The 22,738-nt window shown below is 45.0% G+C and overlaps 1 protein-coding gene across 2 annotated transcripts in view; it reads left to right on the top strand.

The window, feature by feature from the left end:
• Positions 1-764: 764 nt before the first annotated feature.
• Positions 765-22,738, top strand: part of PDIA5 (protein disulfide isomerase family A member 5) — a 121,191-nt gene continuing 99,217 nt past the window's right edge. For both annotated transcript variants that reach the window (XM_054044360.1, XM_054044359.1), the window contains exons 1-3: positions 765-853; positions 17,134-17,260; positions 22,314-22,401. In XM_054044360.1, the coding sequence (XP_053900335.1) occupies positions 830-853; positions 17,134-17,260; positions 22,314-22,401 (239 nt within the window). In that variant the 5' untranslated portion in view covers positions 765-829. The remainder of the gene's footprint in view (positions 854-17,133; positions 17,261-22,313; positions 22,402-22,738) is intronic.

Raw genomic sequence — 22,738 nt, 5'->3', positions numbered from 1 at the left:
ATCACTTGCTGGGCAGGAGTGGAGCTGGGGGGGGGGCATGACATGGAATTAATTAATCAGCATGTTGGGGAGAAGCTGGAAGCCCCGTGCCCTCAGGCAGCCAGGCCCCGAGAGCTCCCGCAATGGAGGCCAAAATCACCGTACTCACCCCATTTGGGGTCCTTGGCCGTACTGATTCTCTCTCCCTCTTGGTCTCACACACATGTGGGCAGGAGGAGTTCAAAAACCAAACCAGACCAGCCACCGCAATATGATCAATTGTCTAGGCTAACCTCTTGCAGCGGGGCGGGCGGGGGTGTCTGACTCATGTGGGGTTGGCTGTACAACCCCATGGGCCCACCTCTGAGCGGAGCCTCAGCTGAGATGGGCTCAGACCCCCGGGGGATATCCCGGGACTGGCAACAGGCCTGATCTCCAGCATGAGCTGCCTGTGTGGGGACGGTGTGGGGGGGACCAGCCCAGCCCTGGGGGGTCACCCCTGCTGCAGTGGGGCTGGGGGACAGCACGGGGCCCCCTCTGCCTGTGCACGTGCTTTCTGAAGACGGAGCACCCAGGCACTAGGTGTCAAGTAATTGCACAGGGGAGGAGAGGAGAGTGGCTGCTGCTCCTCCCTGTCTCGTCCCCCTTTCGCCATCTGCGCCCCGCCCGCCCCACGCGCCCCGCCGCCCGGGCCAGGGCCAAACTACAACCCCCGGCATGCCTCTGGCCCCCTTCCCTCCTCCCCCCAGCAGGATTCCCCATGGAGTGCGCATGCTCAGCCAGACGTGGCAGCCGCCGCCGGCAGCAGCGGGAGCGGGGGTGAGCTGGCAGTGAGCGCTCGGCGGGGAGAATGCTGCTGCCGCTCGGACTCCTGGTACGTGCCGGCCGGCCGGGCGGGGGCTCCCCTGGGGATGGCACGTGCGGGCTGGTGCCCGGGGGGCAGGCGCGGGGCGCAGTGGGGCGCCGGGGCGTGTGCCGCGCTCGCTGTCAAAGTGACTGCGTGGAGCCGCCGCGGCAGCAAGTTGCCCGGGCAGTTCTGGCCGCCGCAGCTGAAGTTGAACTTCTCCGGGAGCCGGCGGGCGAGTCCCGAGCGGCTCCTTCTGGGGCAGCCGCTGCCGGGCTTGCAGTCACCCGCCGCCGAGGAGCGGGCGCTGGCATTTCCAGCCTCCTGCCGAACACATACCCATGCCTGGACCCTTCCGCCCACCGATGACCCCGTTCAGATTTCCTAGTGCATGTCGTGTATAGACTGGTCTGGGAGGGTTATATAACACTCTAGGGTGGCACCCTGACATGCATCCTGTGGGGTGTTGCAATATTTCAGGGCATCCAGCTTCAAGTGCAGAAAGTGTTGCTGATGGGAAAGGGCTGGGGAATTTCAAGCCTGTTGCAAAAGGGGCAGAGTTGGATTCAGCTTTGGGTAAAATGTAAATGTGTATGTACAACAGCAGGTTTGAAATACCAAAGCCTCTTTCAATCAGCAGCACTTTTTGCACTTGGGATGGATATACTAAAATATTGCAATATCACAATAAGGCTGGCACCCTGGAATATTATATCATCCTTATAGAACAGTCTATACAAATATATTTATATTTAATGGTCCTTTCAGGTTTTAAAGGTGTGTAGTCCTGAGGGGATCCTTTGAAATGTTTTATAACATAAGGCTATAATGCTGCAGGGACATCCAACACTCAGAGTAAACGTGCTATTAGCTGGAGGAGGCATTGGCATTTCAAACCTGCTGCAAAATGGGTTTAACTTTGTGCTAAGTAAATGCATTTTTAAAGAATATCCTTTAGATTCTATAGGTATGTTTGTATATGTCACATAAATATAAAATAACTAGAGAATATGTAAATATTGCAACACTGTAGGGTATTCCGTGTAGAAAAAATTCCCCCGAGGAGACTGCTGACTCTGAGGCAATTAGCTTTGACATTTTGTGTCTCACATGGCTTTATTCTGGGGTACTTGGCCCCTTCTGACTTTGCCAGTTGCTGAGGTGAACTTTGAATTGTTTCTCCATTTTTCCTTTTGGGGCTTTATTTTCAAAACAGGGTGATTTTCTTCTTTTGTTTTGTTTCCTTTCACCTATTTTTTCATCACCTAATATACTCTCCCCACCTTCTAAAAACATTTCCATTCTGCCAATGAAATAATCTATACGTATTTCTTTATAATTTTATAAAATATGAGAGATGCTATTATTAATGGTGAAGGGAATATTTCTGTGATCAATATTACATATTAGATTCACTTCTTTTTTTTCGGTTGATCAGTTCACATAGTAACTAATTAGAAACAAAAGTTCCTGCATGATGAAGTGTGGCTTATTCTGTTGAAGTTCCTTTTAAGGAGATCTGATTTGGTGACGTTGCCTCTTTTAAATCATAAATTTCTATCAAAAATGAACATTACCACTGATAATGGATTTACTAAAGATGTCTGTATAGTTACATTCTATAGCTTTTTCCATGATACGTTTGTATGTGTGTACTCAGGTTACAGATATCCAAAACAATGTGGAAATCTTAAACTTTAACTGGGTACTGAGTGAAAAATTGTATGACAGCACATCCAGGAATATCTAGGCACATTACATTTAAATTATACGAAAGAGAATAGCAAAACTATGCTGTTTCGACTCATAGGCCTGCAAAAAGATGCTTTTAAAACTGATTCTTTGAACGTTTAGTATAAATATGTAAAAAGATAGGTTAATGAATACTTGCATTCACTCTTTTATTGAACTGATTTAGTGGAAGTATATTTCTTTCCCTTCTCTTTACAAAAAAGTTAATAATTAATGATAAACTGTGTTTATTTTCTCATGCACGCACAATCCAAAATACACGGCAGAAATACAACTATATGAAGCAAGTGGCAGAATTGCTAGAATTTTTATGATGTGGGGATTGCCCCCATTGCATTGGAAATTAAAACATAATGTTGGAGTTGCCATTCTAGGACAGGACTATTGGCCCATCTAGACTAATCTCTTGCTTCTGACAGTGGCCTAGATATCCGTTGGTTCAAAGAATGACGGAAAAGAACTACACATTCTGCACAGCTGGTTGCATGTACCTGAAGCACAGAGGTCACTAGCATTTGAAGCTGTGTAAGCGTCTAATTGAAGTGAAGCTGAACTGTGGAGCCAAACTCTTTTTAAAATTTGAAGATGTCTTGATTCAAGGTTTTGTATTGGGCTCCTCTTTAGTATGTGAAGCGTTTGTCTCAATAATAACTGTGGCAGTGAAAGTCCCAGATTGATTATACAATTTGGACCAAGATTATGCCAGTGGAGTTACACCAGTGATGAGGTTGATCCTAGGTCTTTAAAAATAAATACAAGAATTTTTATTTATTTCCCCTTTTTTCTTATCTTATCGGATTGGAGATCATTATACCATTCCCTTTCTATATGTAGACATCTGTCATAATTCCTCTTCTCTTTTCCAGATGAAATAATCTTAAATCTTTTAAATCTCTCTTTGTATAGAACTCTCTGACTCTAAAATTCTTGTTGCCTTTCTCTGGATCTTTTTTATTACAGTCATGTCCTTTTTGAGATAAGATGAGCAAAAGTGAATGTGGTATTCTAAGTGAAATTACATGGTGCCATTATACTGAGCAGATGTCTTAATTGGGCTGTTGATTGTACTGATGCTTTACCCATTAGTGTGTACAAGTAATTTAAATTCTTTCTTCCAGTTTTTGTTATCTTGAGCTTGAAGGTGTGTGTCCTCTTGAAATGTTACTTCAAGATAAAAAAATAAAATAAATTAGCCTATGGTCTTGGTACAGCAAAGTCTGTGATTAACTTTATGCACTCACTAATTTACCATAAATTAAACATATGCGTGAGACTTGGTAGGATCGGGGTCTTAGTCTTGATTTTAGTGAAGATAGTGTTAATTAGTAGTTAGACCAGAGACTAAGGAATCAGGAGACCATTTCCAGCCCTGACTTGCTCTATTACTTTGGACTGGTAACGAAGGTCTTGATTTTTGTAAGTAACCTCAATTTTTGGGTGTGGACTTCTGAGATTTTTCCAGAAGTGCTGAGCACCTACAGCTCTCTCTTTGATGTCAAGTGGCATTGTGGGGTGCTTGGCACTTCTAAAAATCTGAGGTAGGTGCCCCAAATTAGAGGTTACTTTTGAAAATCTAAAATTTTAACCTCTTTCCGTCTCAGGTTTTCCATCTGTAAAATGGAGATGCTTCACATACCTTTTGTAAAGCAGTTTATGATCCTCTAAAGAAAAGCACTAAAAAGCAAATGATTATTCTTAATGCAGTGAATTATATCAGGAAAGTTACTGCAATAATCTGTGTTATTTGTAAAGTCTTCCTTACGGATGTCCAAGTAATATGATAATCAAGTTGTGTGCAACCACATAGTGCTGTGGTATACCTTTTTAAGATACTTCCCTTTTCAGTATATCAAACGGTTGATTAAACCTTATACCTCAGGGCAAAAACTGGTGGTTGTAGGAGTCAGGAAGGCATCTTCCTTCAGTGCACAATATTGCACAACTGATAAGGTGGAAAGTGCATCTTCTTATGGTGCATAAGGTATAGACCATTGCCAGAGGCAGGATAATTACCGCTTCTACAGCATTCCACATCTCTGGAGTACTTTGTAAACATTGACTATCCCTCACAACATCCCTTGAAGGTAGGTGACTGAACACTGTTGGCACCATTTTACTGATAGGGAAACTGAGCTCAGACAGTTTAACTTTCCTGAAGACATTCTACACATAGGTGACGGTCAGGATTAGAATTCAGGAGCTCCTGGTTCCCAGACCGTTTCTGAGCCTATTAGAGTAGACTATAGTGTCTGAGTTGGTGTGGCAAGTAATCTTGTGTGTGTCAGAGGGACACTGAGGACTGCCAAGTCCTCCACTTTAGATCCCCTCCTAAATACAGATATGTGCATGTGTCCATTTTGTCTCTACCCCACCTCAAAATGTTTATTTCAAAAAGCTATCCCCTGGATAAAATCTCAGATATCCCTCCTGAACCAAACCTCGACTCTTGAATTGGTTTTGGTTCACAGGCGTACGCTTGATGATACTTATATAGAGTGAGATCCTGTTTCCATTGAAGTCCATGGGAAAACTCCCACTAACTTCAGTGAGGCCAGGTTTTCACCTGTAGCGTCAAAAGTGAGTGCTCAACTTTACAAAGTCCTGTCCAGAGGAGCTTATGGCTTACATATATGACCTTTAGATGTTTGTGAAGAAGTAAAAGCAAGTGATTGAGTTGGGGTAATTAACAAATGTCTTGTGATTGGAGGACTAGACTGGGACTCGGGAGACCCTTTCTGTTCCTGGCGCTGCCGCTGGCCAGTTGTGTGACCTTGAGCAACTCCTTTTACTTCTCCGTGACTCAGTTTCTCCATCTGTAAAATGGGGCGTAATGATATTGAGCTCCTTTTATAAAGTGGTTTGAGGGCTATGGATGAAAAACTCAGTATATGAGCTATTATTCTCAGTTGCAAGATTTTTTTTTCTTTTTTGCTTATGCTTTTTTGGGATAGGGCTAGGCTTGTAAGGACTCTGGCAGTCAGCTGCAATATTATGACACAACAGGCCACTGAAACTAGCATGGAGCTGTACATTTCAATGTCCTGGTAGCTCATGGGAGCAGAACTGATAGTGTGAATGGAGGGACAGTGCGATATGTGCACCTGCAAAACAAAGATGACAGAGCTAATCTCAATTTTGGCAGCTTTAATGCAATGTGCTATCTTTGGTTGTGTTGATATGACTTTAATACCTGCTCTGGATCGGTAAGAGATTTATTTTACTTAAAGATGCAGCATAGTGTGATCATGCCCCCATGATCTACATGTTTCTGAGTTCTCATCATGGCTCTGACACTGCCTCCATCTGGCCATAGTCAAATCATTTAACCCATCTGTGACTGTTACTCCTGCTGTTAAATTAAGATAATACTCCTTACCAGCATGGCAGGGGTGTTATGGGGATTGAGTAGATAATGTTTGTGCAATGCTTTGACATTGTAAAGCATTCTGTAAGTGCTAAGTATTATTAGAGTTCATCCCCCCCAAATCCCATTAGTGGAGTGTGATTTCTTTCTTTGGTCTCACGTATCGAATAAATTATATTGTATTTCTTTACACTTCCTCAAAACTACTGTCTAGCAAGGGATAATATGGCACACACTCTTTTTCTCATGCCCTTAATTTTAAAAATTACACAAATGCGTTCATTCATGAATTGATATCTGGGACAAATACTAAACAGAATGTCAATAAAATAATATGTTGCACCAATGCTGGACTTGATGAGAAATTGAACTTTACATTCATAACAAGGAGAAAATTCTTTGTCAGCATTGGTAATTGACCGTATTACAGTCATTTGTTAATTAGTAAATAGTTGTGCAGGTTTTCCTTCACTAAGCATTTTAAAACCAGTGATATTCAGTATAATTAATGGGTTACACAGAGCTTGGAACAACTGTTAGGACAAACTATATATTATGCCTGTAGTTTAAGTACTGTGCAGAACAATAGGCACTAGTCACATTTTGACATCACCATGGTGTTTTTCACTATCCTCTTGACTTAGAATGTGAATTCTGCAAATACCAGGTTACCTTTGATGCATTGTTTATAGTGTTCCTTATTTTAAGGGTATGTCTACACTGCAGTTTGAGGTGTGACTGCAGCATGGGTAGGATATCTAATCTAGCAGTGAAAACACAATGCTAGCAATGCAATACGTACTCAGGGTTCCTGGCAGCCTTGTACGGCCTACACTAAAACCTGCGCTGCTGTAGCTTTGCTGCTATTTTTAGCTGAGGTAGCACGGGAATGGTAACCGGTGCTGCAGTCACACCTCTGATTGCAGTGTAGACATACCCTAACTTTAGGGTAGAACATAAATACCATGATGTGATCCCTGTGTCACTTCTTCTGTTGGAGGAAGGAAGAAATGACGTTTGTCCTTTTAGTTACTATGCATCGTAACTGACAATGCATCAGTGCTTTTTGGCTGTACGTTGTTCCTTAAAAAGCTAGAGGTAAGGATTAATTATTCTCTTTATAATTTGGATCAGTAAAGGGCCATGGCTTGTACCTTTCAAGAAAAATGATCATAAACAAATAGAAAAGTCAGATGGGATTTGCAAGCCTAACTCCACATTAGTTGAGACTTCTTCCTTTTTTTTTATATACATTGTTAGTACCACAGTGGTTAAGAAAAGGTCATGTTACTGGCCTGACGGATACCATAGATGCTGTTTATATTTTTAATTTGTACATTAATAAACTGGAGATTTATTTATGACCACTAAAATCTGAGGCCAAAATGTTATCCTTTCTTTGTTCCAAATATGAAGAACTCAACAGTTTTCTTGAAGCGTTCAGAATACAGAGTTCTAAATACCTTCGTGTAACAGAGGGGAACCCCATTGTTTCTGATCTGATTTGATTAAAATGTTTCTTCAGCTATTTTAGATATTAATCATAAACAAAAATGGGGGACTGTCCGACTTATCACTTTCTGTCTCACAAGACATTTGTTACAAATGGCTCAGTGATCAAGGCAGCGCCATCCTGAATGTAGATAGTGGTAACGAAAAAGTGTGTGTGTGTGGGTGGAAGGAGAGAAGTTATTGCACAAGGTCAAAAGCAGTTTACGTGATGAGCTAGGAAGATAAAAAGCCTATTAACAATTTTTTTTTCTCTTAAACAAAGGGGTCTGCATTTTCCAGAGTGACTACTTAATATGGGTGATGCAAGTTTTGACATGCCCAACATGAGACAATCTAAAGGGACCTAGTGTTCGGATAGTGCTGCCTGCCTGCTATCTGAAAATCAGCTCTCTTTGAGGTGTTTCTCATTGGATACCTAAAATCATTAGTCACTTTTGAGTAGGTCTACATAAGTTGTTTGGATATCAAAGAAATTGGGAAAAAAAAAAAGACCAGGAAAATTAATTTTAGATGTTTTTGTGAATTCTTAATATATGGGTTTACCCTTTAGATTTTGGTGATTATTATAAAACATGTATAATAATATAGTATACGTTACAGTAGCTTTCACCATGCTGTGGTTTCTGTTAAATCTTGTTGTAAAAGATCAGGAGTACTTGTGGCACCTTAGAGACTAACAAATTTATTAGAGCATAAGCTTTTGTTGTAAAAGATGTCTCTGATTCATGATTATAATGCCTTCATACATGTACCTGGCACCGCTTATTTCAAGTGTGCTAGCAATTGCATTTAAAAAAAATAAAATCAAAAACGTGTATGAGAGGAGGGAAAACAATAGTCATGAGTGAATATTTCAATTTGTCTAGACGGAGGGGGAAAATCCTTTTTAGTTTTGGCAGTATGTGACTATTTAAAAGTAGTGGAAGATCCAAGAAAACTAACTTTTAAAGAAAGTTTCAAATACAGCATAAAGCACTGCCACGGGATTTGCTATAGGAATTGGTAGGAAAAGGATGGGCAAAGCCAGTCTGGCTATAAGGCTCACCTGCTCTTTCCCATCTCACCCTGGCAAGTGAAAGACCTTTTTTGGGTTGTCCTGCCTGGAATTTGTGTTGCCCCTCTTAAGTTATTTAAAGTCTATAATCTCCATAACTGTTGTGGAATTTCAGGGCAGTCCTGATGTCCTTCTAAACGCTGATTAGGAGAATCGTGTAAAATGGATTTTTTGTCAGGCAAAGTCTATTTCATACACACAGGATGACTTAATATTCTTATTTACAGTGACTAAATGCTGCTGTGCCAAAATGAAGACACTTGAGAGGGTGACTGTGCTAAGGTGGGGAGTCCCTTTCAAAGACGAGTTGCAGGAGAGTTGGTGTTGTCATCAGTTGAGTTAGGGGAGTCTGGAGAAGTCATTACATACAGGAAGACCATGATTTCATGGCAGGACGCTAGGACCTCCTGGTACTTGTATTAGAACCCAAATTACTTTCATGGTCCCAAAAAATACACATTGCCATGGGTGAGACTTTCAAAGGTAGGTATATGCAGTAGCACACACCTGTTTTATGCATGCAAATACCCGTTGTCCATGTAGTAATCAGATATTTGTACATACACTTGGCCAGTTAGGTGCCATTTTGGCTGTGTGCCTGTGCAAACACCGAAGTCACATAGATATGTTTGATTATGACTAAGGCTGTGAGTTTGTCACAGAGGTCACGGATTCCGTGACTTTCTGGGACCTCCGTGATGTCTGCAGCGGCCGGCGTGGCTGGCCCGGGGGCTGCCTGAGGGTCAGCCGCACTAGCCACTGCTGGGGCAGTCTTGGGCCACCGCACGCCCCCCCGCCCCCCCAGCAGTAGGAGATTGGATGGGGGATAGGGCTCAGGGCTGAGGGATGGGATGCGGGAGGGGGGTGAGGGCTCTGGGTGGTGCAGAGCCAGGTAGGGAGTCTGCCAGCCCGACCAACTGCCTCCCACCCCCCCAGCACCAGCAGGGGTCCCAGGCCGCCTGCCACCACCTGTGCCCCCAGCACAAGCGGGGGTCCCAGGCAGTGCGCTGTTGCTGCCCCCAGCTCCCGTGGTGCCTCCCGGGCTGCACCCTGCTCCTGCCCCCCCCCCCCCCAAGATTTAGTCAAGGTTATATAGTATAAGACAGAGGTGGGCCACATCCGGCCCGCAGGACCGTCCTGCCATGCCCTTGAGCTCCTGGCTGGGGAGGCTAGCCCCCGGCCTGCTGTCCCCCCACCCCCGCAGCCTCAGCTCGCCGCGCTGTCAGCACTCTGGGTGGTGGGGCTGCGAGCTCCTGCTGGGCAGCGTGGTGCCATGGCTGGCTCTGGCAGGGTGGTGGGGCTGTGAGCGCCCGCTGCTCTGAGCGGCATGGTAAGAGAGCGGGGTTGGATAAGGGGCAGGGGGTCCTGAGGGGCAGTCAGGGGACAGAGAGGGGATGGATGGGGCGGAGATTCGGGGGGGGAGGCAGATCAGGGGACAGGGAATAGCGGCAGTTGGATAACCATGGGAATCCTGGGGGGGCCTGTCAGGGGGCGGGGGTGTGGATAGGAGTTGGGGCAGTCAGGGGACAGGGAGCACGGGGGTGGGGTTCCGGGGGGTGGTGGTTAGGGGTGGGGGTTCCTGGGAGGGGGCAGTCAGGGGACAAGGAGTAGGAGGGGTTGGATGGGTCGGAGGTTCTGAGGGGGGCAGTCAGGGGGTGGGAGGGGGCAGATAGGGAGCAGGGAACAGGCTGTTTGGGGAGGCATAGCCTTCCTTACCCGGCCCTCCATACAATTTTGCAACCCCGATGTGGCCCTTGGGCCAAAAAGTTTTCCCACTCCTGGTATAAGTCATGGACAGGTCACAGGCCGTGAATTTTTGTTTAGTGCCCATGACCTGTCCGTGACTTTTACTAAAAATACCCGTGACTAAAACGTAGTCTTAGTCATGAATGCATAAGTTAAATGTGTGCAAATGCATGCATAGACTTTCACATGCCTAATACTGGAAGCCAGGGCCCACATTATTACAAATTTAGGAGAATTTTCTCCTAATGGTGGTAACTGTTTGACAGTGTCCTTTTTTTTTTTTTTTTTTTTTTAACTTCGATACACCATATGAAGCAAAGCTGTGTTCCACTATTGGGTAGTAAATGTGCCTTGTTCATTTGCATTGTTCAGCACAAAAGTTGACTTCCAAGTTTGAAGATTACTGTGTGTTCAGTGTAATTGTGTGAAATGCCCTGATGCTTTTGTGAGCTGTTATGGGGCTAGTTGTGTAAGTTAAACCACGCACCCAGTCATAGTGGTACTTTTTTTGAGTCCTACTCCACATGGATAACCGGGTTTAAATATGAAAAAAGCATTCTGAGAACTGTTTAAATAGCATTATCTTTTGTTGTTGCAAAACTAGCTTAGTAGCCTTATACGAGCTTGAATACACTCTTACCTCTCTTTAAACTGCGGATGATTTTGGAGTTAACATAAGGAATAACAAAAAAGTTCTTCAAAAATTCATTTGTCCTGAAGGTGACTTACAGACAATTACTTACATACCTGCCCCTGGGGCCAGTGAGAGTGGATTTTAGGAGTTCCTGAAAACCCAATTGTCACTTGAGCAACAATTCTTATTATAGTGGGGCAGTAGGTTGAGACAAACTTGCTGTTTAACAGTGAATTCTTCTAACAACTTGTAGGAATCACTAGTTTAGAGATAATGGAAAAGCTCAAAAGGAAAGAGTAAGCTAAATGGAAAGACTTAAATATATATCTTGATGTGGTGGTCAGGGACAGAGTAAAACCCTGCAGCTGAATCTCATGATCTTATAATTCTGTATATTCACATAGGAACAACACATATCTTGTTCTGAGTACTGTAAGCAATTACAGGACCTTTTACACGGTCCAGCTCAGATACTATTATGATGAGGGCAGTGTAAGAATCTAGGTAGAATGACAGTATTTATAGAAATAAATCCAGATCCTGGAGACAGGGCATGGGTAAAACAGAGTGGAACTGAGATCTGCCACCTCAGGGCTCTTCTCCACCCAGAATCCTAAAGGCAGGTAGCTTTGAGACATCTTCATGTCATAGTGCCTTTCCTTGAAGGCCTCCACCAAATTTTCCTACTGCTGATGTGCATTGTGCCACAACTGTTGTTTGTATTATCATAGAGCCGAAGAGCCCAACTAAGCCCCGTACAAACACAGAACAAACAGACAATCCCTGGCCAGAGAGCTTGTGATCTTAGAAAATTGTTGGCTTGACCTCACTCTTTCCTGATATCTTTAGAGACAAGGCACTTCTTAAACAGTGGGCATGTCGCTTTAATATTCCCTCTACTCTCAAGGATTCCAGAAGTCAATTCCCACATGAAGCTGCCAGTCTTGCTGGGCTTCTCATGAATAGTTTTGAATTTTTAGGTTTCTTTGATCAAATGGCAGGTCGGGTTCATTTGTTTCTTATTTATACTGCTCCGTCCACGTGCATAGTGCTTCCTGAGACAAATAAAGTCAGACTTCCTGCCTGCGGGAGTCTGTCACTTTTCCTGGCCCCTTCTTTTTAGTATGAGCTCATCCTCTTCTGTGTCCTGGATTTGAACAATGACTAAAGCATTTAATACAGTGCTGGCTGGCTTGTAACCCCTTCTACACAGACTTGGACAAAAAGTCTGGTGTAAGTCTATCCCTTGGTATCTATGTAAGTCTAACCCTTGGTAGATAAGGTAGCAGTGGATTTGCAAGTCAGCCTTCTCTACACTAGACTTCTTTGCTGTGGATTTTCAAATGAACCTCAGGGAGATAGGTGACCAGTTCTTATTGCACCAGTTTCAGTGGGAGTTGGGCCTTGATTCCCTAAAGCTCTCTTGACAACCACTTGTTTCTTAATTGCCTGCTAGTGATCTCCAGACCAGCTGCTAGTGTTTTAACCCTTGTGTTGACTGAATCATGCCTGGAGCAGAGCTCGTTGAGCTGATGGTTGAAACCCAGGCCAGTGCCGGCGGCACCGTGTCTGCATTAGTACTAGTTGTCCCATTGTTGCTGCTGGGTTTGGGTGAGAGATCTTAAGGGGCCTTGTCTACACTAGACATTTTTTCTTATGTCTGAGGATGGTCTCAATTTATTAATTTAAACTTGAGAGATTCAGAGAACACAAACCTGATGAATTCTTATCAGTTTGCAAATGCCATGTCCCTCAAACTCTTATGACAAGGCGATGAGCTTGCAGACACCAGCTGTAACCTACCAATATTGATGCATACCCTTAGACTCATAGGTGCCGACTCTGTGGGTGCTCCAGGGCTGGAGCACCCACGGGGAAAAATCGGGTGCTCAGCACCCACCGGCAGCTCCCCGTCCCCGCCGCCCAGCTCATCTCCGCCTCCTCCCCTGAGCGCACCGCATGCCTGCTTTTTCCCCCTAGCTCCCAGCACTTGTGCTGCAAACAGCTGTTTCCCACGGCTGGGAGGGAGGGGAGAGGAGGGGGTACGCGGCGTGTGGGGATTTGGGGAAGGGGTCCAATAGGGGCAGGGAGGGGGCAGGGGGGCGCGAGCACCCACCGGTGCCGGGGAAAGTTGGCGCCTATACTTAGACTGATATGCAATTGCTATATTAATGTATAACTCAATACTTTCAGACCGAACCTTGGTTTCTTGTGGCTTCAACATTTATCTTAATTCTGAGAAGATGACAATGATTTATTTGGTGGGGGCGATCAGTGTACTTGGCATGCTGCAGTACCCTGCACCTGCCCCAGTGGATTTATCATCTAAAATGGACAGGCACTTGGGTATCACAATGATTGGTGTGGTAGAAGAACGAATGAATAACACACATTGATAGCTGCAGAGCAAATTGTGCTAGGTAGCAATGGATATGTGCAGTGCAAGGGGCTTCCCCTTTAAGGGGACTGCAATTACACCAGCACAACAAATTCTGTGTTGGTGACAACACGTACACGGCTGTCGTTGAAGTCATTGTTTCCTGAATCCATGTTTTCAATGGGTGTATAACTCTGCCATAGAAATTCACTGAAATTGGCTGTACAGCTTCTCCGTCTGGAAAAGACATAATAAGTTCGCTTCCAAACTATCAGTAAATCTATACAAGTGCTTTTAAATAAAGTTTACCAGTTTATGATGCAGCCTGGTGTTGGTGACATTTTGGAAATGGCTTTGAGTTTTAAACTCAGATTTTCTCAGACCGTGATTCCATAGTGTAGTCTTATTGATTTTTGGTTTCCTAGACCAATAAAAAGTGCATCGTTTCAGCCTCTCTTTCTTGCATGCTAGACAAATTTGGCAATCCCTAACCTGAGCAGATTTTTGAAAAACCTCTTACTAGTTCTGGTATAAAGTTGTGAGAACTTCAATCATCCTCTTCCCCCCCCCCCCCAAAGAAAAATAATTATACGGATTGTGAACAGACCCTTTTCAGTCCATGTGTTAAATTCATCCCATTTATGACTTCAGTGGAATTGCATGAAGCTGAATTTCAGTATGTGTAACCCCATTAACACAGTGCAGCTATCTGTCCCCTCTAGTAGCTAGAACGTGTATTCGTTTAGCTCAAGCAGTATACTTGTATCAACACCGCTGACTCCAGGGATTGAACTGTGGACCTCTCGAAGAGCCTCTACTGTTTGAGCTAAAGGAGTAAGCCTGTTTTATTTTGGAGGTGGGAGTGGACTTACAAATCTCTATATGTCGTCTAACCACTAGAGTGAGACTTAGGGCTGGTCCACACTAACCCCCCAGTTTGAACTAAGATACGCAACTTCAGCTATGTGAATAACGTAGCTGAAGTCGAAGTACCTTAGTTCGAACTACAAGGTACTTACTGCGGGTCCACACGCGGCAGGCAGGCTCCCCTGTCAACTCCGCGTACTCCTCTTGTGGAGCAGGAGTACCGGCGTTGACGGCGAGCACTTCTGGGATCGATTTATTGTGTCTAGACAAGACACGATAAATTGATCCCAGAAGATCGATTGCTTACTGCCGAACCCGGAGGTAAGTATAGACGTACCCTAAGAATCTCACACTGTTGAGAGGGATAACTCGTTCATTTATAGGTGTACATGACTTTTTACAACTATAGAGTAAGTGTCAGTATAGTTTTCTGTAACTATAGGGTCCCAAACAATGTATTACAGGATTTCATTCCCATGGCTACAGCAATTTCTATCTAACCTGACAATTGAAAAGGTTCCTGAAAATACTCTGTCCAATCAGGAATTTGAAATATCTTTTCTTTGGAAATGTCTGTCACCAAATAACATTGCTTTTATGGATTTTGGGTTTTGTTTTTCGGCCTTGATGACAAGCTGTTGCTTGTAAATAATTTTGCATTTCATTGCAAATTTAGTGCCTGGAGCAGAGAGCTCTGACTTTGCTTGGCTTAGTGTCTTGCTTTTGAACACAGGTCTGTAGCAGACAGGATGCAAAAAGAACTGGCTCTTCCTTTTTCATATGCACTCTGGTCTGGATGCATGTTTTACAGCTCTCTTGGAATGAGACACTTAACTATTAGTACTGTAATTAGGGAAATGCTGAACCTCTTATTTGTCTTAGGCAAATAAACTAAAGCTTTTAGCTAAGCAATTGAGTATTAAGGTTTTCCTGTAAAGTGAAAGTAAACTAGAGATTTTTTCCAGTGAGGCTTCCTGTAATCTTTTGATTAGTATGAATGCATTAGAGTGCAGAAGTGAGGCAGAATGGTCCAGTAGTTAGGATGATTATTACTGGAGGCTACAATAATGCAAACGAGTAGTAGAGGCCCCAACTAAGGCGATGGCCCTGTTGAGCATACATAGGCTAAGAGGCTAATAAGTCAAAAGGTGTGACAAAAATATTATCCCCATTGTATTGATGGGGGAACTGAGGGTACGTCTACACTGCCATTAAAAACCTGTGGCTGGCCCATGCCAACTGACTTGGGCTTGAGGTAAGGGGCTGCTTAGTTGCGGTGTAGACTTTCAGGCTCTGGCTGCAGCCCAAGCTCTGGGACCCTCCCAGCTCCATCCTCAGCCTGAAAATCTACGCCAGGGGTGGCCAACCTGAACCTGAGAAGGAGCCAGAATTTACCAATGTACTTTGCCAAAGAGCCACAGTAACACGTCAGCAGCCCCTCCCCCGTCCCCCCGCTCCCAGCGCCTCCCACGCACCGGCAGCCCTGCCGAACAGCACCTCCCCCTCCCTCCCTCCCCACACCTCCTGATCAGTTGTTTCGTGGGGTTCAGGAGGCTCTGGGGGGAAAGGAGGAGGAGTGAGGGCACTGCAGGCTCAGGGGAGGGGCCGGGAAGGGGTGTAGTGGGGGCAGGGCCTGTGGCAGAGCCAGGGGTTGAGCCCCCCCCCCCCCCCCCCCGGCACATTGGAAAGTTGGCGCCTGTAGCTCCAGCCATAAGTTCCGACTCCATGGGTGCTCTGGGGCTGGAGCACTCATGGGGGAAAAATTGGTGGGTGCTTAGCACCCACTGGCAGCTCCCCGCCCTCTAGCCCCACCCCAGCTTGCCTCCGGTCTGCCTCCGCTTCCTCCCCATGGCTCACCGCGTGCCTGCTTTTTCCCCCTGGCTCCCAGCGCTTGCGCCGCAAAACAGCTGATTCGCGCAGCAAGCGCTGGGAGGGAGTGGGGAGGAGGGGGAACGCACCTATGGCTCCAGCCCTGGTGTTGGTGCATCTACAAGGAGCCACATATTAACTTCTGAAGAGCCGCATGTGGCTCCAGAGTAGGGTGACCAGACAGCAAGTGTGAGAAATCGGGACAGGGAGTGGGGGGTAATAGGAGCCTATATAAGACAAAGCCCCAAATATCGGGACTGTCCCTATAAAATCGGGACATCTGGTCACCCTACTCCAGAGCCACAGGTTGGCCACCGCTGGTCTATGCCATTATTGAGCAGCCCCTTAGCCCAAGCCCCATGAGCCCGAGTCAGTTGGCGTGGGCCAGCCGTGGGTTTTTTAATAGCACTGTAGACCTACCCGGAGAGGCAGCGAGATGAAGTGGCTGGCCCAGGGTCACACAGGATGTGTGTGAGCAAATCTCCTGAGTCCCCATTCAGGAGGCTCTCTAAGGTATGGGACTGGGAGTTGAGAGATGTGGGGTGAAATCTTGGCCCCCATGAAGTCAGTGAGACTTTTGCCATTGATTACAGTAGGGGCATGATTTCACCCTTGGATTCTACTCTTGACTCTATCACTGACTTTCTCACCTTGGGCAAGTCCCTTAACCTCACTTTGCCTACTTGTAAAAAAAAAAAGAGAGACAATATTTGACCCCTTTGAAAAGCATTTTGGGATCTATGGGCAAGAATGCTTTATAAGTGCTATATTATTATTTATTACAGTGGATAAATAAAATAAGAATTAGGTTACTTGAGGAGCAAATTTTAATGATTATGCTTGCACACCTCTTAAATAACTGTCTTGGTGGTATTGGGAAATATTTATCCAGTACTTGCCAGTTAGGAGTTTCTTTGTGGAAATGCTTAACATTGCATAGTTCCAGTTTTGATTGAATGGGGTTTTTGTTGTTGTTGCTTTTTGTTTATCAAATTGTGAAACATGGCTTAAAGCACTAAGTTATCTGAGTTTGAAATGCCAGAAAAGTGGTTGGTTTTGGAAGTGCCTTTTTGCATTTGTTTTTTATGCAAGCAGGGAAGTTGTCACTTACATTTCTAACTTCCTGCATCCTTAGGCAGTCCTGCCAGCATGTCTGTTTTCGGTGAAGGTGTCTCCACTCATAGAAAACATTAGCGACCACAAGGATTTCAAGAAGCTCCTCAGGACACGGAATAACGTATTAGTGCTCTATTCCAAATCTGGTGAGTTCTCCTTTTGCTTTTGACTCTTGTTCTTTGTACCTGATGAACTAGATGGTGAGCCCCTGGGTACTTATTTAGGTGCCTAAATACAGACTCCCCATGTTTAGCCCTCATTTTTTAAAATGTTAGCCAGTGTCATCGTCTTTTCCTGTACAGTGATGAGCAAGCTCTTGGTGCTCAATATTTAATAACAGTAATGCACAGTTGTAGTTTAGTGGTTAGAGCAAAGGCCTGGGAATCAGGACTCGTGGGTTCTGTTTCCAGCTCTGTTGCTTACTCCCTCTGTGACCTTGGATAGGACACTTCATTCCTCTATGGCTTTGTTTACCAGCTGGCAAAAATGGTCACTATAATATCTATCAGTAAGGCTATGTTTTAGTCAGGGGTATTTTTAGTAAAAGTCATGGACAGGTCACGGGCAGTAAACAAAATTCATGGCCTCTTACTTGTCCATGACTTGTCTATACACCTGACTGAAACTTGGGTGCTCTGGGGTAGGGGGCAGCCCAGAGGTGGCACGGGTGCTCTGGGGGCAGCGGGGAGCAGTGCATGGTCTGAGACCCCCGCTGCTGCTGGGGGAAGGGGCGGGGTGGGGGACTGACGGGGCTGGCAGGCTCCCTGGCAGGCTCCGTACGGCTCCCAGAAGCAGCCGGCATGTCCCTGCGGCCCCTACATGGGCGGACACAGAGGCGTGACCAGGGGTGCTCCGCATGCTGCCCCCGCACTGAGCGTCTGCTTCACAGCTCCCATTTGCCGGGAACTGTGGCCAATAGGAGCTGTGGGGCAGTGCCTGCAGATGGAGGCAGCACAGAGAGCCACCTGGCCATGCCTCCGTCTAGGAGCCGAGGGAGGGACATGTTGCCACTTCTCGGGAGCCCCCCCGAGGTAAGCACCACCCAGAGCCCTCACCCCCTCTTACACCCCAAGCCCAACACCCTGCCTCAGCCCTGAGCCCCCTCCTGCACCCAAACTCCTGTTGGTGGGGGAAGGGTGCTGTGGCCCGAGACCGGCCCAGCAGCAGTCTGTGAGGCTGGCCCGGGGGCGGCGGCCCTCGGGCCAGCAGCATTGGCCACTGCAGAGGTCACGGAGGTCCTGGAAAGTCACTGAATCCGTGACTTTTGTGACAGAGTCACAGCCTATCTATCAGGCACAGGTATTTCTAATGTGCCTGTTGCCATAATCTGTAAGTACCAACCTCAGGGTGGTGCATTGTAAGGCAGAATGAATGAACGTTTAGAATACCTAAAGCCAGCCATTTGTATTGCTAACACCTTTGGATTTTCTATGGTTGCCTCTTGTCTTAATTACCATACTAGTGGGCCTCTTGTGTTGCTCCCCCGTCTCCCTCATCTCATACCATGTCACTTGTCCCTCTAAGATCTTTTCACTGTCGTCTACCAATCTTATTCAAACTCTCCATCCTCCCCTTTAAGGCTGTTCAATCTTGCTCTTATGTACCTCTTTAATCTTATTTCCTCTTGCTCCTTACCCTTCTGCTTTACTTCCTTTTCCTGTTTGTGCCTTTGTATTTTCCTTTGTGCTGCACCCCAACCTTGGAACAGTCTTCCACTTCTTGGTATGTACCTGCTCTGTCTCTCCCATGCCTCTTAGGGCAGGTCTTCACTACGGGCGGGGGTCGATTTAAGATACGCAAATTCAGCTACGCGAATAGTGTAGCTGAATTCGACCTATCGGAGCCGACTTACCCCGCTGTGAGGACGGGGGCAAAATCGACCTCCGCGGCTCCCTGTCGACGGCGCTTACTCCCACCTCCGCTGGTGGAGTAAGAACGTCGATTTGGGGATCGATTGTCGCGTCCTGACGAGACACGATAGTTTGATCCCCGAGAGATCAATTACTACCCGCCGATTCAGGTGGGTAGGGTAGACCTAGCCTTAGTTAAAACCAGTGTCTTCCATGAAGTCTCCCCTGCTGATATTCTCACCAGAGATGTCCCCTCACAATCCATAACTGAAATCTTGCCCTGTGTGTTTGTGTCATCAGATATTGATTGCAAGTTCTTCTGGACAGGTTCTGGTTCTGTGTGTCATAAAGTACTGGGTATATTTATGGTGCCAGGTAAAAGAAACAGTGCTTTGAGATCCTTAGGGAAATGCAAAATGCTATTATTGTCGTGGATTTGATATTCCTTTGGCCAGCCCACATGAGAACTGCTGATTAACTGTGAAGTGAGATCAAAACAAGACTCTTTAATGCTGCTGCTTCTCGCCCTCCCGCCCCTGCAAGTACAGTACGGAAAGGGAAGCAGCCAGGAAATGTTGTTTTTTAATATTAATATCTTTTGAACTGTGCTTAGTGAGATGGACCCAAATTCTGTTCTCTGTTACGCTGGTGTAAATCAAGTCAACCCCATTGACTTCAGTGGAGTTACTCCAAATTTACACTACTGCAACTGAAAGCAGAATTTGGACCCTTAATATGGTGTTCCAATGTTCTTTCCCCAAAACAACTATTGTTGATAGAATTCTCCTGTTTTCTAAAGTACAGATGCTTGGGGGAATTAACTTCATTTCCGAGGTGTGGTAGGGTGGAGGGTTATTCTGAAATGGTTAAACTGGCACGTATGCAACATGTGACTTAAATACTGTTAAAATAGTTATATGTTTGGTATAATGGGAAAGTGCTCAAACTTGGCCAAGAATGTCTGTGGAACAGACTCAACGTGAAAATCATAAATCGGGTTTCTACCATTTTTCCATTTGAAAAGAACATTTGTTAAAAAGTAAGGCAACTGTATTGTTAAGCTTTTGAAAAGTTTTTTTTTTTTTTCCAGGCTTAACATTGTTAGTGGTGGTAGCTTTCATTTTTAGTAGTACAACCGCAGCACTTCAGCACAGACACTTGTCAAATAAATGTCGCCCTATGGGCATCCTTCAAAAGTCATGTTCTCGCTCTCTCTTTTTTAATTTAATTGGTTGGATTTAACAATGTAAAGCATTGCACTGAGAGCTGTCTGGGGGATTAACATTTTCTAGAGTGGTGATCCTTATACACAATTAAAAAATCTCTCGCTTAGCTGCTGTCCTGTAAAAAGTCATCGGGCGCGATTCTAATCCCAGCTATGCACCGTGCATCTGTGTTGAGATTCTGGCCAATTGACAGTCACATTGCTGGTGAGAAGGGTTAAAATATCATGTGGGGCTCAAGCAAGTGCTACCTAATATTCCTGGTACGTGCAGAAAATTCATTGATCATGAGGGATGCACCCACCTGAGGTATGTGCTTATTCCATGCTAACAGATGACTTCCACAACCATTGTTGCTGTCCGTGGAGGGAACTCCCTCCATGTTCTCATCCAGTATTTCCAAGTTTGAAATGCCTTCTTGGCACTGGGTTTGGTGATTGGGTATATTTAGGCTTGAAAGGATTAGGTTTTTGTCGGTAAATGTCTTGTTAAGATTGATTTCACCATACACATGCAAACAAATGAAAAAAATATTTCCATCAGTACTCATTTAAATTTACAGGTAGGCAGAGGAAGAAAAATGCTGCTTGAGAACTTATTAGAATTTGATTAAAGGATATTTTCTTTGTATATTTTGACATGTAATGTTGACTTCTCTCCCGTAATTTCGTGCAACTGTGAAATGTAAAGCCATAAATATTTGAAAAAATGCTTTAAAATAAACATTGATATTATCCCTTGAAATTATATTAAAAAAATAAAAACTCATTTGGCCAAGCCTAGGTATATTGTTGCATTCTGTACTGTTTGGAGCAAATGCCAGTCGCATAGGGTCAGTGTTTGGGGACGAGGATAGTTTCCTTAGCACTAATTCCAGTGGGAGGAGTCCCTGACAGCATAGCTTCATTGAGCCTATGCTGCAGAGACATGGAGCAATGCTGGGGATTATGGAGCTGGTATAAAAAGAAGGTGGTTCCCATTACCTAGATTCCAAGATAACAGGTGCTTTGTAAATGTCCTACAGAGAACAAGAATGCTTTTTAAAAATTCAGCTGGTAAACAGAAAAGCAATGTTCTTTGCAGCGTATGCCTCTTTGTTAACCCAGCCAGCATCCCCATATGTACATTGAAGAAGAGAGAAAGAACCCTCTTATGAGAGCCCTTGGGGCAGAAGTGCTGCTGTTTAAAACTACCCTCTGGGAACTCTCGAGCCTTGATTTGTCTAGGAAACAGGTTGGCTTGTTTTTATAGATCAAGTTAGCGAACCCTCTTTGAAATGACCTTCAACTCTTAGTGTAGGCAAAGTTCAAGGCCTTAGTAATTGAGTTAGCTGGTAACAGATGGCCCTAGTGAAGAGTCAAAGGTGGAACCCTACCATTGGCAAAGGTTCCAGTCTTGCTAGTTGATTGGTGTAGGCGAGTGGTTCTGTTCATGAGGATTAGCTTGTGGGGTCAGGGCCTAAACTGGTGGGATGTGGTAGGCTTGTTTGTTGTTTTTTTGTTAGCTGAGGAGCCAGCAATGGGAGCTCTCGTGGTTTTGATGGTTCCATTAAAATTATGTTTTACAGTGGAGCAGCTGATTTCTTTCAAATGCAGCCACTTCTAGGGTTAAAATGATAAGGCCCCCTTTACCATAGTATTTGAGCATCTCTTCAATGTATTAATGCTCCCAACATCCCTGTGAGTTAGCAAAGTGCTATTAGGGTTAGGATGGGGAACAGAGTGGCTAAGTGACTTGCCAAAGGTCGCATAAGAAGTCTCTGGTGGAGCAAAGAATCAAATCTCTGTCTCCCAGAGTTTTCGCTAACGCTCTAACCACTAGACTATCTTTCCAAGGCAAACCACTGAGTGCACAGCTGTAGGGAGAAGGAGATGGGAGAAAGAAAGTGGGCCAAGATCCTGAAGTCTGTGGTAGAATGCGTGACGTACCCCCAGAAATGTAGGCAGTGGTGCATGCTGTAGGTATAAATGTTCAAGGTATCAGCGTTCCTTTCAAATTACACAAGCTTTACTGATTCCTCTTACAAATGGCACTCTAGGAAAAATGTTCTCTCTCTGCTTTGAGCAACAGATTGCAATTGCTGTATCTGCTGATTGGATTAACGCTATTATTACTGTTGTTTTCAGCTGCCGCTGCTGAAAGTCCACTCAGGTTACTGTCCGATGTGGCCCAAGAGGTGAAAGGACGAGGTACTATAGCCTGGATAGATTGTGGGTATGTGATGCGCTGTTTTCTTTTCCCCCTTCCTCTCCAGTCTTATTTTGGTACTGCGAATTTACCTCTTCGGTGGCTGTAAATCGATCACCTCATATAATGGAAAGCACTTTGTCATGAAGGATAACCCTGTAATTGGAGTGGGTGTACTTTGTACACACCTTTCTGGTCTTCCTTTGGGATGTCCTTGGGATAGTCTCTTCCCCACAGCTCTTGTCAATTCCTCTCTACCAGCATGTTCTTTTGTCATGAGCTGGGAACCCTGGAGCATGGTCTTTCTTTTGCTGTGTCTCTCACCCCCTTCAGAGGGGAATGCAGCATGAAAGCTCTCCTCTCC

The sequence above is a fragment of the Malaclemys terrapin genome, chromosome 11, assembly GCF_027887155.1.
Source record: "Malaclemys terrapin pileata isolate rMalTer1 chromosome 11, rMalTer1.hap1, whole genome shotgun sequence".
Lineage (NCBI taxonomy): Eukaryota > Metazoa > Chordata > Testudines > Emydidae > Malaclemys > Malaclemys terrapin.
This window is presented reverse-complemented; position numbering and strand designations above follow the sequence as displayed.